Genomic DNA, 15,859 nt, shown 5'->3' with positions numbered 1-15,859 from the left:
ACACATTACACATTTTTCAATTGATCCTGATAATAGCTTTACTAGACAATTGCTATTATCACACCTATATTATGAGACTATCAAGGCCTATAACTTCTAATGAAAATAACACATTGCACCTAAAATGTCCCTTCAGAAATGGTAGAATATGCTATGTTGAACAAAACATTTTCAGGAAGTTCTTGTTTTGTTTTATTTAAGGTAACTTGTTTTAGCATTGACATCTCTTTCTGTGTCCCTGTCTGTATAGTTATTTATTTTCATCTAAAATGTTTGTTTTCCATTATATAAAAAGCATGTTTTAAAATAATTTCCTGTTGCCTTAATCTGGGATGGGAATGCCTTAATTCTAAAAATAGGGCAATATATATTTTTTTCTTTAATATGACTTTTTAAATTTTACCTTCCCCAGTTTTGGGGGGGGATAGGCTAGAATTTATTCCAGATAGGGAAGTTCTTAACTATTATTATGATTTAGCTTTTATCAGAAATGAAACTGGAAAAGGAATTTTTTCCTGTTGGGAGAGAAATTGCTGGAATTGTACTAGAGGGTAAGTATACTGACATAAGTACAAGAAGTTATATGTTTTAGAAAAAATTAAAGTTCATTTGATGAATCTCAGCCAAAGACCATTTGATCTGAACAACAGTAGTATATAAGAAGCTTTGTTTATCTTGACAGTAAAATTATCATCTTCCTGGAGAAGTTCAATGCTAACCATTTGTTGGTTATATGTGAAACTGCCTGTATCACTCAAATATAAAATTCTACGACAGAGAACCTTTTTCTTATTAATTAATGAAACTTCTTTGTCCTGGCATTTTGCCATTTGAAGTCGTGTGTACAATGAAATAAATATTTTCATGGTTTTACAATTAGTCCCATGAGTAGTAAAACATAGAATTAAGTAATAGAAACTTTCCATCAGTCAACAAACATTTATTAAGTATTTATTATGTGCCAGGCCCTGTGGCTGAGTACTGGGGATACAAAGAAAAGGGAAACCATTTATCTTTCCCTTTAAGAAATTCACATTCCAATGAGATCGAAACAGGATGCAAACAATACCTTGAGATATATATTTTTTTTATATATTATGTATATATGCACACATCTACATACCTTTTATATTATATATAGTAAAAGGGGGAAGTGTGACTTGGAAAGGCCTTTTGCAGAAAGTAAATTAAAACTTAATCCTTAGGGAAATCAGGGAAGCCAGTAAGAGGGGGTGAAAAGAAAGAGTACTCCAGTATTGAGTGAAAAGTGTATCAGTGAAAAGAATGGTGGGAGGGAATTGCTTGTTTGAAGAACAGCAAGAAGGCCTATGTTGCTAAATTGTATAGTACATGAAAAAGGGAAAGGAGACTGGAGGGGTAGGAAGAAGTCAGGTTGTGAAGGTAAGTAGGATTTTAATGTTTCATCCTCAAAATGGGGAGTCATTGGAGTTTATTGAGTAGGGGAATCGTGATATAATGAGATCTATAATTTAGGAAGATCAATTTGGCATCTGAGTAAAAGATGGACAAGAAGGAGAGGAAACCTGAGGTAGAGAAAACAACTAGTAGACTATTACGTGAAGTAATAAGAACCTGCACCGGGCTGGCAGTCGTGTAAATAGAGAGAAGGGGCATATACTAGAAGTATTGTGAAAGTAGAAACAAGAAGGGCAGGTAGGTGCTACAGTGGGTAGCATCTTCTTGAATTCAAATCTAGTCTTAGACACTGGTTGTGTGACCCAGGGAAAGTCACTTCACCCTGTTGGTTTCAGTTTCCTCATCTGTAAAATGATCTGGAGAAGGAAATGGCAAAACCTCTCCCGGTTCTTTGCTAAGAAAACCCCAAATAATGTCACAGAATCAGATACAACTGAAAAGTGACTGAACAACAACAAAGAAACAAGAGAATTTGGGAACAGATTGGATATGCAAGGCGATTTTGAAAAGAGAAACTAAGGGTAGCACTAAGGTTTTGAGTCTGGATTCTCAAGAAATTGATGGTAACCTCAGTAGTAAATAAAGAATTTGAGAAGAGAGTAGAGTTTAAAGGGGAAAGATAATGAGTTATTTTAAAAATATAACGAGTTTGAGATGCCTCTGGGAATTTTGAATCCTTTAAATTGTTAGTCAATAAAAACTCAATACTTTTAGATATCAGAGGAAATGTGGCATAATAGTAGATTGCTGGGTTGAGTATCAGAAAAACCAGAGTTCAGATCTCATCTCAGCTGCTTATAATATGTGACCCTGGGTAAGTCAAACGTCTTTGTGTCTTATACAACTCTTATCCAGTAAGCCATAATTTGTTATACTCAGGCTCAGTAGAAAAAGTTTCCAAATTAGGACTTCCCTGTATAGACAAAATAACAAATCCATTATATATTCACTTATGTATTCCAGCTTTGCTCCCTAGATAGATCCTATTACTAATATCTCTTGGGGGAATAAATAAGTTGTGTGCCTAAAATTGTATTTTTTTAAGTGACAATTAGAATGTTACAGTAGGCATTTCCTGAGGAAAACAGAATCAATAAGCAATTCAGTAACTCAACCAACATTCTTATTATGTGTCAGAGAGGGCTATAAGAGATGAATAAAACATAGTCCCAGCTTTTGAGTTTACCAGTAAAGAAAAAATTTTAATATATAGAAATAATTGAGATGCAAATTAAAATTTGATATCTTAATGCAGAGTTCTGAGGAAGCAGTGTGTGAAGATGCTGTCAGAGAAGGTGGTAGCTGAGGTAGTCCTTCAAGGATAGGAAGGTTTACAACAGTCAGAAAATTGAGGAAATTGCATTACAGCTATAGCAAATAAGCAAAAGTAAAAAGGAAGGACAAATTTGATTTGTAATGTAATCATTTTTTTTTAAACCCTTACCTTCCATCTTGGAGTCAATACTGTATATTGGCTCTAAGGCAGAAGAGTGGTAAGGGCTAGGCAATGGGGGTCAAGTGACTTGCCCAGGGTCACACATCTGGGAAGTGTCTGAGGCCGGATTTGAACCTAGGACCTCCCATCTCTAGGCCTGGCTCTCAATCCAATGAACCACCCAGCTGCCCCCATGAGTATCATTTAGGTGGAGTTTAGTGTACTCAAAAAAGTAGTTTGAGATAAAGCTGAAAAAGTGAGTCAGAAGCCCTGACCAAGAAATTGTGATTTCATTGTATGGCTATGGTGGGAGGCCACATAAAGTTTTTCTACTATGGGAATGGCATGATAAAAGAAGAGTGTTATTTATCCAGATTTTGTCTTACAGTCATCTTTCATCCAAAAATTCAACAAATACATGAAATGCATCTATAATCCAGCTCACTTTGCCTGCCAGCACCTGAAGGGAAGGAGGGAGATAAGTGCAATCATATAACTTAGAAAAACTTGTATGGAAATGTTCTTAACATGTAATTGGTAATAAATAACACACTTATTAAATATCTAATATGTATAGAACCCTTTGTTAAGCACAAATGCAGAGAAAATGTTTACTAAAGTCTGATCTCTGCACTCTTGGATATTAGACCATTTTGGAGGGCTAAGACAAAATTAAGTAATGAGATCTTCAAATATAATACAATTAATTACAGAACAGAATTCTTCAGAAGGTCAAAGGAAAAGATTGTAATTGATCAGAAGTATTAGAGGACTATATCATAAATTTAGAATTGAAATGTATCTTAGAGGCCACAGAAACCAGCCCCTTCTTTCATCTGTAAGATGAAAAAAACTGAGGCCCAGAATGAGTGACATGGCCAAGGTTGTAAGTGTGGAAACAGGATTCAAAACCAGAGCCTTTATTTCTAAATCTCTTGCTCTTTCATTGAACCTCCCTGCCTCCCCAGGAATCATGAAAGATTTGCCAGAGGAAATAACATTTAGGTTAAGTGTTATGAGTTTTAAAGAGTGACTAGGAGTTTAGCAAGTGAAGCTGAGTTAGGAAAGATTTCATGAATAGAGAATGTTATGATAAAGTATAAAGCTGAGAAATCTCAAGGCAATAATATAATATAATTTGAAATGTGGAGCTGTGGTATGAGCCTCTTGGTGTGGGGAGTACTTGGGAAATGTTTAACAAAATAAATAAAACTACAACAGAGATAATATTAATTTGTGATTTTCTAAGTGTTTCTATTTGAGTTTGATACCTCTAGTATAGAATATATAGAAGAGATTAATGTCAGTTTAAGATGGAAAAGTAGAGTGGTTCCAGATTATAGAAAACCGTGGTGGTCAAGCAAAGAAGTGTGAATTTTTCTCAATTAACAATAATCAAGGGGCAGCTGGGTAGCTCAGTTGACGGGAGGTCCTAGGTTCAAATCTGGCCTCAGACACTTCCCAGCTGTGTGACCCTGGGCAAGTCACTTGACCCCCATTGCCCACCCTCACCACTATTCCACGTAGGAGCCAATACACAGAAGTTAAGGGTTAAAAAAAAAATAATCAAGGTGTCTACTGACCATTTTGGCATAAATAGATCTACAAATACATTTAATTTAACAGTGACTTAAAGGATACATTGGAGGGGTAAAAGTAGGAAGATAGACTATTGCAATTGTGTAGTTAGGTGATAATAGCTCTCTGTACTAAGGTGGCGGCATTTGGAGTAGAGAAGAGAATGTTTTATAGAATGTTTTGACAAAAATCGATGACAGCTTAGATATGGCAATTGAATGGGAGGGGACAGATTAAAGATACCCCCTGGATGAAATTGCAAGAAAAAGCAGGTTTAAGGAGAAAGATGATAAGCTTGGTTTGGGGCATAATTTGAGTAGGACATCTAGATGGATATAGAAATGTCCAGTTAACAGTTATATGATCAAAGGAAGTAACAGTTTGACTAAACTCTCCTGGGGAGGCCGTATCTGTAATACTATGTCTGATTTTGAATGCCATATCTTGAATACTGTATCTGATTTTGCAAGACAAGGCATTAGAAAATATGTGATGAAGTGTTGAAGTGACTGGAGAATGTCACATGAAAATGTATCAAAGGAACCAAAGTTTTTAGACTAGCTGAAAACCTAAACAAAGTTTTAAGAGAACATTGTTACTGTCTTTAATTAAGGGGCTTTTTAAGTGAAAAGGGGGTTAAATGGGCTGTGCTTGGCCCCAGAGAGGAGAGTAGAAGTGGTATATAAAAGTTGCCTAGAAGCAGATTTAGGCATAAAGTAAGGAAAACTTAGGTTAGAGAAAAGGGCTTCTTCAGGGGTCATTTGCAAAGAGAAGCCATGAGAATGAATGAGATTGCTGACAAGAAAAAACAGATTGGAAGATGGAAACCTAGGAAGACACATGGCAGCTAACGCAATCTTGGGCTGCATCAGTAGAAGCATGAAGTTCAGGATGGAGAAAGTTTTAGTTCCACTCTACTCTGACCTGGGCAAAAAACATCTACAGTACTATGTTCAATACTGGCTGTTAAATTTTAGGTTGGACTAATGAAACCATGTCCAGAGAAGTATACCTAGCATGGTTAGAAGAACTCAAAAACCATAGTATATGAAAATCAGTTGAAGAAACTAAAAAAAGGCAGACTTTGGGAAACATAATCATTAAGTATTTAAGTGCCAACATGAGGAAGTAGGATTAAAATTGTTAGACTTGGGCATAGAAAGGCAGAACAAGAACCAATGAGTAGAAGATTCAGGGAGGCAGATTTCAGCTTGGTTAAGGAACCAATTTATCCAAATGTAGAATAGACTGCTGGAGTTACTCAACCATCTAGCACAGGCTGGATCATTGCCACTTGTTAGGAATGTTAAGGATAGCATTCCCACCCAGGTTCACTGGGTTTCTAAGGTATTCACCTCTGAGTCTCTCTGGTTTTGTGACTTAATCTACTTTCTCCAAACCTTTGTCATAATTTTGGAAGCAATGGAGTACAACAGAAAGAACATTGGGTCTGGAGTCAGCCTTTGGATTTGACCCCTTAGCCCTGCCACCCCTGTATAACTGTGAGCATGTCACTTAACTCCCTTTCTACCTCATTTTCCTCATCTGTAAGATAAAGGAATTAGACCAGGTGACTTGTGACATCCCTTCTACTATTCTGATCATTTACCAACTTTTGAATCACTTTGCTATTCCTCCTTGACTTTGGCATCTGACCTAAATAGCTTCTTTTCCATCCTTTTCCTTGATATCATTCTTGGCTACTTCAATATTCTTATTGGCTCTGCTTCTAATACTCTGACCTCATGATTTCTTGAACTCCTTCAGTTCCTATTATTCTTTACTACTTTAGCCACTGACCAGGATGGTCACACCCTAGATTAGATGCCCTATAGTCAACTTACTCAATATGTTCAAAACAAAACTTTCTATTTTTTCCCTTCAAATTGTCCCTCTCCTGGACTTCTCTGTCTCTATCAAGGGCATCACCATCATTCTGATCACCCATTTTGAAACCTTGTTTTCATCATCAGTTCCTCAACCCTCTCTTATCCTATATATAAAGTATCCATTTAAGGCCCTTCACAACCTGGCCAGACCCCAACTCTCCAAGCATTTTCCCCAAATTACTTTCTAAAAGCACATGTTTCTATCAGGGATAGGGTTTATTTCACTTTTGTCTTTATATTCCCAGGACCCAGCAAAATCTGGCACGTAGTAAGTGCCATATATACCTGCTTATTGAATGATTGATCACTCAGTGCTTCTCAGTACTCTCTCTTTCCTTGCTTCCATGACACTTCACTCTCATGATTCTTCTCTGAATCTTTTTCTCTTTTACTAGTTCTTCATCTACTTTCCATCTCTTAAATGTGTATGTCCTCTAATAAACTTTCTTTGTCCCTCTTCTCTTAATATGCTCTCCTTGGTAAACTCAACTAGTTTTATCACTTCATCTTCCACTTCTCTCCTCTCAGCCTCTCTATAGAGCACAGGTTTGAATCTTCAAGTCCTCCTTGCACTTGGGTGGACTGACAACCCTCCAGACTCCACCTTGCTAAAGCAGAATTGATTGTCTTTCCTTCAAACCCTGCCTCTCTTCCTAATTTCTCTATTTCTGTTTTGTTACAACCTTCTTCTCAAACACTAGGCTTGTAACCTCTTTGGAGTCATTTTTCATTTCTTCCTAACAACATCTAATTGATTTTCCAAGTTCTGTCAATTCTATATATTTCCTGTCTCTCTCCTACTCTCAACTCCCAACCTTTGTTCAGGCCCTTATTTTCTTTACTTCTAACCAAACATTCTCAATATTTAATTTTCAGTTCAATATTCAATATTCCAGTCATTTCATTTCTCTACTCTGAAACCTTCAAATGCTTTCTTTTGCCTTTTTTGCATAAAATATGAACTCTTGATATAGCACTAAGAAGACTTAAAGTCTTCCACATTCAGGTTCCAGCCTGTCTGGAGCCATATATTCTCCTTCATGTACATTCCAACTAATCCTTTCATGCTAACCAAACTAGACTTTTCTCTATCCCCTCTTCTCTTCTTCCTTTTCCTATCACCACACTTTCCGTCACACCATCTCACTATGCCTAGAATTGGTTCCCTCCTTTCTCCCTTGCCCTCCAGTCTTCATTGATAAAATTCTTTCTTTCCTTGAAGCCTCAGAGGTAATTTGTGCCAATTTCTATCTCCTCTGTGAAACCTGTTCTGCCTTTTTCCTCCATTGAAAATGACCATTTCCTTCTCTTATTTCTCATAGTATTTTTACATTGTACTTACTTTGTTTTTCTTTGCATCATACTTACTTGTATGTTTTTGTATCCCAGTGCCTAGCACTATGGCTGCAAACAATACACTGTAAATATTTCACAAATTAATGAAACACACTATAGGCAGCCAAGTAGCACAATGAATAGAAATGCATTAGAGTCAGACCTGATTTTGAATCTTGCATCAGAAGCTTACTAGCTGTGTGATGTGATTCTGGAGAAGTTACTTATCCTCTCTATTCCTGTTTCTTCATCTATAAAGTGATGAAAATAATAGCACCTATATTGCAGAAATATCATAGGGACCAAGCGAAATAACATATATAAACCGCTTTGCAAACCTTAAAACACTGTATAAAGTGTTACTACCTGGTTAAAATGGATTTGGATATTACATACTGAATTTATTTAGCCAGAGTTTAATCTGGTTTCATGTTATCTCCTTTTTTCTGCTTATCCTCTAGAAAAGGTGCCATTAAAAAAGTGAATCAGTCAAATTGGCAAGAAGGGAGAAAAAAGAGAGTTACCTCGGATCAGTAAGTTCTAAACTGAAGTTGGAACTCTCTAATATAGCAGAAGGAGAATGAAAGAAGATGACAGTATATAGGGAACTTGAGACTAGGAAGAGTGGTTGAAATCTTACTTGCTTGACACTAGGAAAGTGCACAAAATGTGGAAGTGAATTTTAAAGCCTAGGTGCTACAGAGATTCTTAACTTTTTTTTGTATTGTGGACCCATTGGCAATCTGGTGAAGCCTGTAGACCCCTTCTCAGAATATGTTTTTAGCCTTTTATTCTTTACTGAAAGAAATTATTTCAGTCAGATGTTAGTGAAAATAAAGATGTCATTTTCTTACCATACAAGTTTTATGGACCCTTTGAAATCTACTCATGGACACCCAAGGGTACCTCTGTTCTAGAGCCAGTCAAGGAACCCACTCTTAAAGTTATGCAAGGAGCCTTGTCTCCTTTTTTTTCCTCAACTTATAGGGTTTTGTTTTGTTACTTTAATGTTATGGTAGCCAAACCTAAATTTTACCCAAAATTCTTTTAAGTGAACACCTGCAAAGTTTTTCAGTTACATAACCCTTAAAAATTATTTTCTTTATCAAATGTCTAATTTCCCAGGACCTCCACTCTTATTCTTGCTGTTCTCCATAATTGTCATACCTCTGAGATCCAGAACACTGAAATTTCTCTGTCTTACTATATATAACCTTCCTTCTTTCTCTGTCCTTTCTCTTTATCCATAGACTCACAGGCACAGAGCTACAGTGGCTATCTAGGCCAAAGGAGTCAGACACATGGCCTGTAAACCACATTCAACCTAAAGCGGGGTCCACTTTATATTAGTAATTTATTGTACAGAACATTTCTTTTAAAATAGCAACAAGGCAGCTGGGTAGCTCAGTTGATTGAGTGCCAAGCCTAGAGACGGGAGGTCCTAAGTTCAAATTTGACCTCAGAATATTCCTAGCTGTGTGTCCCAGGGCAAGTCATTCACCCCCATTGCCTAGCCCTTACAATTTTTCTGCCTCCGAACCAGTACACAGTATTGATTCTAAGGCAGAAGGTAAGATTTTTTAAATTAATTAATTAAAATTAAAATAATAACAATAAACACACTAGAATCTGGTATTCATAACACCATATAGTCAATTGCCTTATGGTAAACACATGCTATGCCATGTGATGTTGTGATGTTTGTGAAAGCCTACCATCCCTGCTACTAGCTTCCAGTTCTGTTATTATATAGGAAGATGATTCTCGTAAAATATTTGTTTAAAGATAGGCTTCCTCTTCAGTTCTAATCATTATAGTTGCAAAAGTTCCATAGTCCTTAAATGAAGTGATTAATCAATCAAAAGGATAAACTAAATGTCAGTAAGTCCTTAATAAATCTGAGAGAATTATTTTTTTAAAGTATAGCCCAAATCAGATTAAAATATAATTTGGTAATATTTGACAAAATAAATTAAAATGTAGATAATGTTGTCAATATGCACCCACAGGTGTCCTTATTATTGTTTAAAGGCCTTCATTTCTATTTGAGTTTGACACCATTGATCTAATTCAACCCCCTCATTTTACAGATGAGATAACTGAGGCCCAAGGTAATGGGCAAAGGCAGGATGTGAATCCATGTTGTCTGATTTTTGAGCCAGTATGTTTTCCATTGTACCAGCACCCATTCTTCTGACCTTGCTTTCCTTCTTTTATATTCTTGACCCTCCAGTTAATCCATTCTCTGCTTTCTGACTCTGGAATCCCTTACTTACTTGTTCTCTTAGTGTTCATGCCAGGCCACAAACCCTGCATATTCCAATTATCTGCTTCCGTTTGTGTACTGCTGAACCTGCTCTTGTGGAAGTCTTAACAGTAACTGTGCTAACTAGATCCTTTACTGTTTTATGTTCTCTGGTCTATATACGAGCCATTCTGCTAAACTACAATATCTTTTTCCTGATTTTCTTTCTTCCCACAACAGCTATTCCAAACCTTCTCTACAACAGTTTTCCCATTCTGTCTCCTACTTTAATGGTAAAATAAAGGATATTGACTATGAACTCTCACTTGTCAAGTTTAAAAATTTGTACTAATACAGTAGTCATCTGTCTGTCAGAAAGTTTAGTTTAATTTATCATTAATTTATAATGTAGGGTATTTCGCTTAGGAAGAAAAATAACCAAACTGGCAAAGCCCTTCCATGCCCTTCGACATGACTGCTCCAAAAAGATTCCAGGTAACATTTATAGGAAGGTTAACATTCTGACTCAACCAAATTATCATCCCATTCTTCTTAGACATCTCCCTTCTTCCTAGAGAAGAGTGAATCCTAGTAGTCTAGTCACTTCTGGTCAGCCATTAAAGAGAAGCCTATCCTTAGATGACTCTGCAACCTCATCACTTTATAGGTTAGGGTAGGCAGACAGTAATGTAACCAAGGCAAGAGTTACACATTGTTTAAAGGTTTCATACCATTCTTAATCCATTTGCCTAAGAGATCCTTTCTGTCCTTTACCTAATGGCTTTTCCTAGGATTTTTTAAAGTTTTTAAATATACTTTTTCTTATTATTCTCAATTTTACTAAAAAGCGGTTTTTTCATTTGCTTCCATATTCTTTCTTTTTCTATACCTCAATGCTTTACATCACTCCCTATTCACTCCTGCTTCACTCTATTTTCTGAGTAGAGGTGACTTTATATTACTATTCTCTAATCCATTCTTCACTCAACTGACAAAGTGTCTGCCCATGCCCAAGTCATCTACTCAATAACCTCCAATGGCTCCCTATATGTCAAGGATCAAATAAAGCCCTCTTTTAGACATTTAAAGCCCTTCAGCATGACTCCTTCATACCTTTCCAGTATTTCTGCACTTAATTCCCATCTATAGAACTCTGGAATCCAGTGGCACTGGCCTCCCTGCTGTTCCTTTCTTTAGACATTCTATTTCCCCTTTTGGTGGTATTTTTGCAATGAATTTTTTGTCCCTTTTCTATATTAGTCTCCCTCCACCCCCACCTCTTGGTTTCCCTTGCTTCCTTCAAGATTTAACTCACATCTCACCTTCTAAAGTAGGTCTTTTTGGATCCTCCACCCCTTGTCTCCTCCTCTGAGATTATCTTGCATCTACTTTGAATTTTATATATGTTCAGTACCTAGTTATTTAGGTGTTGTCTCCTTCAGGGCTTAGTGAAATGCCTAACAAATACTTAGCTTAATAAATGTGTGTTGACCAACTACTGACTGATCCTTCTCTTGTCTTGTCCTTAGTCTCTCCATATCCACTAGTTGCTTCCCTGCTTTGTCTGATTATGTCATTCTCCCTCTCAGAAGTCTTGAATACACTCTTCTGTCCTAGATATTAATACTGTCAGTAAATATTAAACACCTATTATGTGCCAGCCACATTACTAAGTCCTAAGACAGTCCCTGCCCTCCAGAAGCTTACAGGTCAACTTAAAAAAGGAAACTGAAAAGCAAGGAATGGGAGGATACCATGGAAGGTACTAGAGGTCAGGGGTAGGCAGAGGAGTCAGCGAGAGACATCTAAAATAGTCTGCCAGGTGAAAAATGAGGAGACAGTGTTTATCCTGAGCTCTCTCCTTAAATGGAAGTTTGGATTTCAAGACCCCACCCTCCAATCAGAGATTCAGAGTAATAAAGAGAGAGCCAAGCCTGATGAGATCTTCTTATAGAGTGACTGACTTCTCTTGGGATGCTGGAGATGTCAGTCTTTTTATCAGTCTTCCAAGGTGCCCTACAGCTTGACACTTCAGCTTTTCAGCCTTTACCTCATTTTCTTTTCTTTCATTCACCCTTTGTATAGATGGAACTGATCAACTCTCTGTTCTCCAAACAAATAGTCCTTGCTGTTCTCTGTGCTGAGCAACTCCTCCCCACCTGTCTTCACCTATTCAACTCCTACCAGTCTTTTTTAAGCCCAACTCAAATGCCATCTCCTCAAAAAATCTTCCCTGAACCCCTTGAGTTTTTTAATATGATTTTATTTTATACTTGTTTTATATAATTACTTTTAATATTGTACATTATAGATATCTTTATTGGTGGCTCACAGATTTACTTAAATGTTAAGCCCTTTGAGAGATGAAACTTACCTAATATTTTAATCTCTTCCAATGTTTTACAGTGTTGTGGGCACTGAAGTATTTGATAAATGTTTGTTGATTACCAGCCAGTTAAACAGGATTATACAAATAAACTGGATATAATACTACAGGCTTTAGATGTGACCTAGTTATGACATTTACTTTCTAAACACATCTAAGCTATTGCCTACAGGCAGACCCTGAACTTACTATCAAGTTTCAAAATGTTTGAATAATCTCAGAACTTGGAACCTGCTTATTAGGGTTCCTTTTGACCTACATAAAACCAATCCATATTCTTTTCTTGAAAGACTGAAACTTGAGTCTTGGAGGAGTGGGCCAGATAATTAATTGTCTTGGAAAGTTTAACAATTTGCTTTTTCATACTTAATGCTTAATCATTTTTGTCATTCAAAGTTAGGCAGGAAAAGAAGCTATAGGGCTTTAGGGTTGGAAGACTTGCAGTAGCCAAAATAACTAAGAAACATATTGGCTTGGCCAGAAGCCTACAAAGTAATTAGTAGTCAGTAATGTCTTGAAATTGTGGTATAAACTTGCCAATATACCTTATGGTAATTAGGTAATATGTATAAACAAGGAAATAGGTTAGATCTTAATGATGTGAATGGCTTAACAGATAAAAAATAATTATATTTACCATTGTATATTAATGTTTTTCATGCTACTTCTCTCAAGTTGGAAGCAAAGTATCATTCTTTCATCCAGATGATGAAGTAGTAGGTAAGTTTCTTTTCATATTCCCATTTTCCTATTGTTCTCCCAAAATATTTTTCTGATTTTTAAAATTCAGTCTCAGTTATTCGAGCTGTAGAAAGAACTATAGTTTTTGAAAAAGACACTTGAAAATATATATACTCCTGTATCATCAATCCCATCCCTGTTCTGAATAGACCTCACTGTGTGGAATGTGAAACCTACCTAGGTATTGGCAGGAGAGTAAATTCAGATAATTCCATTTGAAGATAACCATGTTTACTCCATTTAGAAGATCTATTTTGCAAACTAGATATTGAGTGGTTTGGGTGGTTTTTTTTTCCCCCCTGACCCACATCCACACAGAGCCTCTCACTGCAAAAATCTTTATATAAGAAAATAAAAAATACTTTACATAATAAATTTTTAAGAAAGAGTAAAATATCCATTATTACCTCTTTTTTTAAAGTAAAGTCTCCCTTGTCAATGACTCATAGCCTCAATGGCAAATCTTTAGAACAAAAATGAAACCTTTGGTAGAAATTTATTCATGCTAAAATTTCATTTAAAAGAAAAATTCTTGGTAATGAACATTAAGTTTAGGTGTGCTCTTCTAATTTACCTTTTTTTTTTTTTAAAGGAATTTTGCCACTGGATTCTGAAGACTCTGGTCTCTGTGAAATTGTTAGAATACATGAGCATTACTTGGGTATGTTATAATCCAGCCTTTTCTAAGGTTATATTAATCTTGTCTTCACTTGTATGTAATAGGTTAGTACTCTTTTCATTATGTCTACTCAGTAAGCACTTAAGAAATGAAATATTTAATCCACGAAATGTATATTTTGACTAAACTTTGTGAAAAACCTTTGAATTTTAATTTTTTTGGACCATTGATTCTTCATTTTCTACATTTTTCTTAAGATTTAATATACACAGACCCTGAGCAAGTCACTTAACCCCCATTGCCTACCCCTTACCACTCTTCTGCCTTGGAACCAATACATAGTATTGATTCTAAGATGGAAGATAAGGACTTTTTAAAAAAAATTTTAATATACACTTTTGATCTCTTATTCTGGGGTAATTTAAATAAAAAAGTAAAATTGACACTTTTGATCTCTTATCCTGAGGTAATTTCAATAAAAAAGTGAAATTGACACCAAGCATTGACAATATATGAAATTGGAAAGAATGGTTGATATCCAGAAAGTTATAAAATTGTGTATACCCTTAGCCTCAGAAAATACCTTTGCTGGATCTGTTTCCCAAAGAGATTGGGGAAAAAAGAAAAGAACCTATATGTTCCAAAATATTTATAACAACTATCTTTGTGGTGGCAAAGAACTGGAAATTGAGGGAATACCCAACAATTGGGCTAAACAAATTGTGGTATATGATTGCAATGGAAATCTATTGTGCCATACAAAACAGTGAGCAAGCTGATTTTTCAAAAACTTGTAAAGAACTGCATAGGATAACGATAAGTGAAATAAGCAGGACCAAGAGAATATTATACACAACTACAGATTTAATACTTGAAGAATAATTTGTGAATGTTCCTCCAGAGAATGAACTGAAAAATGGAAACGTGAAAGACAATATATATATGTATATATAAATATAAATAATCTGTTTCTTGCATTATGCCTTCTGTGATGCAGGAATAGAGGGTCTGAGACACATATAAATTCTATTAATAAAAAAAAAGAATTTTTGAGTAACATACATACTAATCCTTGACTTCCATTGATATATTTAGGATTTACTGATTCAGTTTACTTTTTTAAATAAAAATTAATTAGGAGGCAGCTAGGTGATTCAGTAGATTAAGAACCAGATGGAAGGTCCTGTACTCAGGTCTGGCATCAGAAACTTCCTAGCTATGTGACCCTGAACAAATCACTTCACCTCCATTTCCCTTACTGTTTATACAGTATTCATTCTAACAGTAAGGGTTTAAAATAAATAAAAATGAATTAGTTTTAAATGTTTAAGCCCTTTGGTCTATTATTTATTTGATATTTTACCTCCTAATTGTTTTAAGTAAAAATGAAAATAGTTCCTAATTTGAACTAGGGCAAAAAATCATTGTCAGATAGAAGTCTTTGAGGACCTGCTTTCATAGATTAATTAAGAATGATTTGGGGGCAGCTGAGTGGCTCAGTGGATTGAGAGCCAGACCTAGAGATGGGAGGTCCTAGGTTCAAATTTGACCTCAGACACTTCCCAGCTGTGTGACCCTGGGCAAGTCACTTAACCCCATTTCCTAACCCTTACCACTCTTCTGCCTTGGAACCAATACCCAGTATTAATTCCAAGACAGAAGATAAGGGTTTTAAAAAAAATAAAATTATTTGTAATTTGTAGACTTAATTAACAGATAAATATTTTTAAAGTTCTTTGCTTTACTACAGAGATTAACCATTTCCTTTGTAATTTTGTTTGCATTTTTTGTTTGCTTAAACTGATCTTTTTTAAATAGTAAAAAAAAAATAAAATTGAACAACTCACCTTTTGGAATTGATACACATTTCAAATGGGGAGTTCAAATTATATGTTGCTGTTCTCAGAATTTTCAGTAAGTGTTTTATGATGATTTCAACAAGAGAAAAACATGGTAGTTTAATTTCAAAATTAAATTCACAATTTAAAAATGTTTCTATAGTTATTGTAAAGGTGAAAATCAATGGTTGGGCAATAATCTTATGAAATTATGTGGTTGCAAATATTAATTATATCTCAAGTCAAAAATTTATTTACAAAATAGAGAGGAAACAATAAAGTAGAGAAATGTGAAAGAGGCTAGAGAATATACCTATACCTGGGCCTCCTCTAAGATGGAAACTAGTCTCTCCAGA

At 35.5% G+C, this 15,859-nt stretch overlaps 1 protein-coding gene across 4 annotated transcripts in view; it reads left to right on the top strand.

Moving 5' to 3' along the window:
* Window positions 1-15,859, top strand: part of CRYZL1 (crystallin zeta like 1) — a 65,435-nt gene that overhangs the window by 26,952 nt on the left and 22,624 nt on the right. For all 4 annotated transcript variants that reach the window (XM_044670229.1, XM_044670230.1, XM_044670232.1 and 1 more), the window contains exons 4-6: window positions 479-551; window positions 12,981-13,025; window positions 13,639-13,707. In XM_044670229.1, the coding sequence (XP_044526164.1) occupies window positions 479-551; window positions 12,981-13,025; window positions 13,639-13,707 (187 nt within the window). The remainder of the gene's footprint in view (window positions 1-478; window positions 552-12,980; window positions 13,026-13,638; window positions 13,708-15,859) is intronic.

This window comes from Gracilinanus agilis, chromosome 3 (assembly GCF_016433145.1).
Source record: "Gracilinanus agilis isolate LMUSP501 chromosome 3, AgileGrace, whole genome shotgun sequence".
NCBI classification, from domain to species: Eukaryota; Metazoa; Chordata; class Mammalia; order Didelphimorphia; family Didelphidae; genus Gracilinanus; species Gracilinanus agilis.
This window is presented reverse-complemented; position numbering and strand designations above follow the sequence as displayed.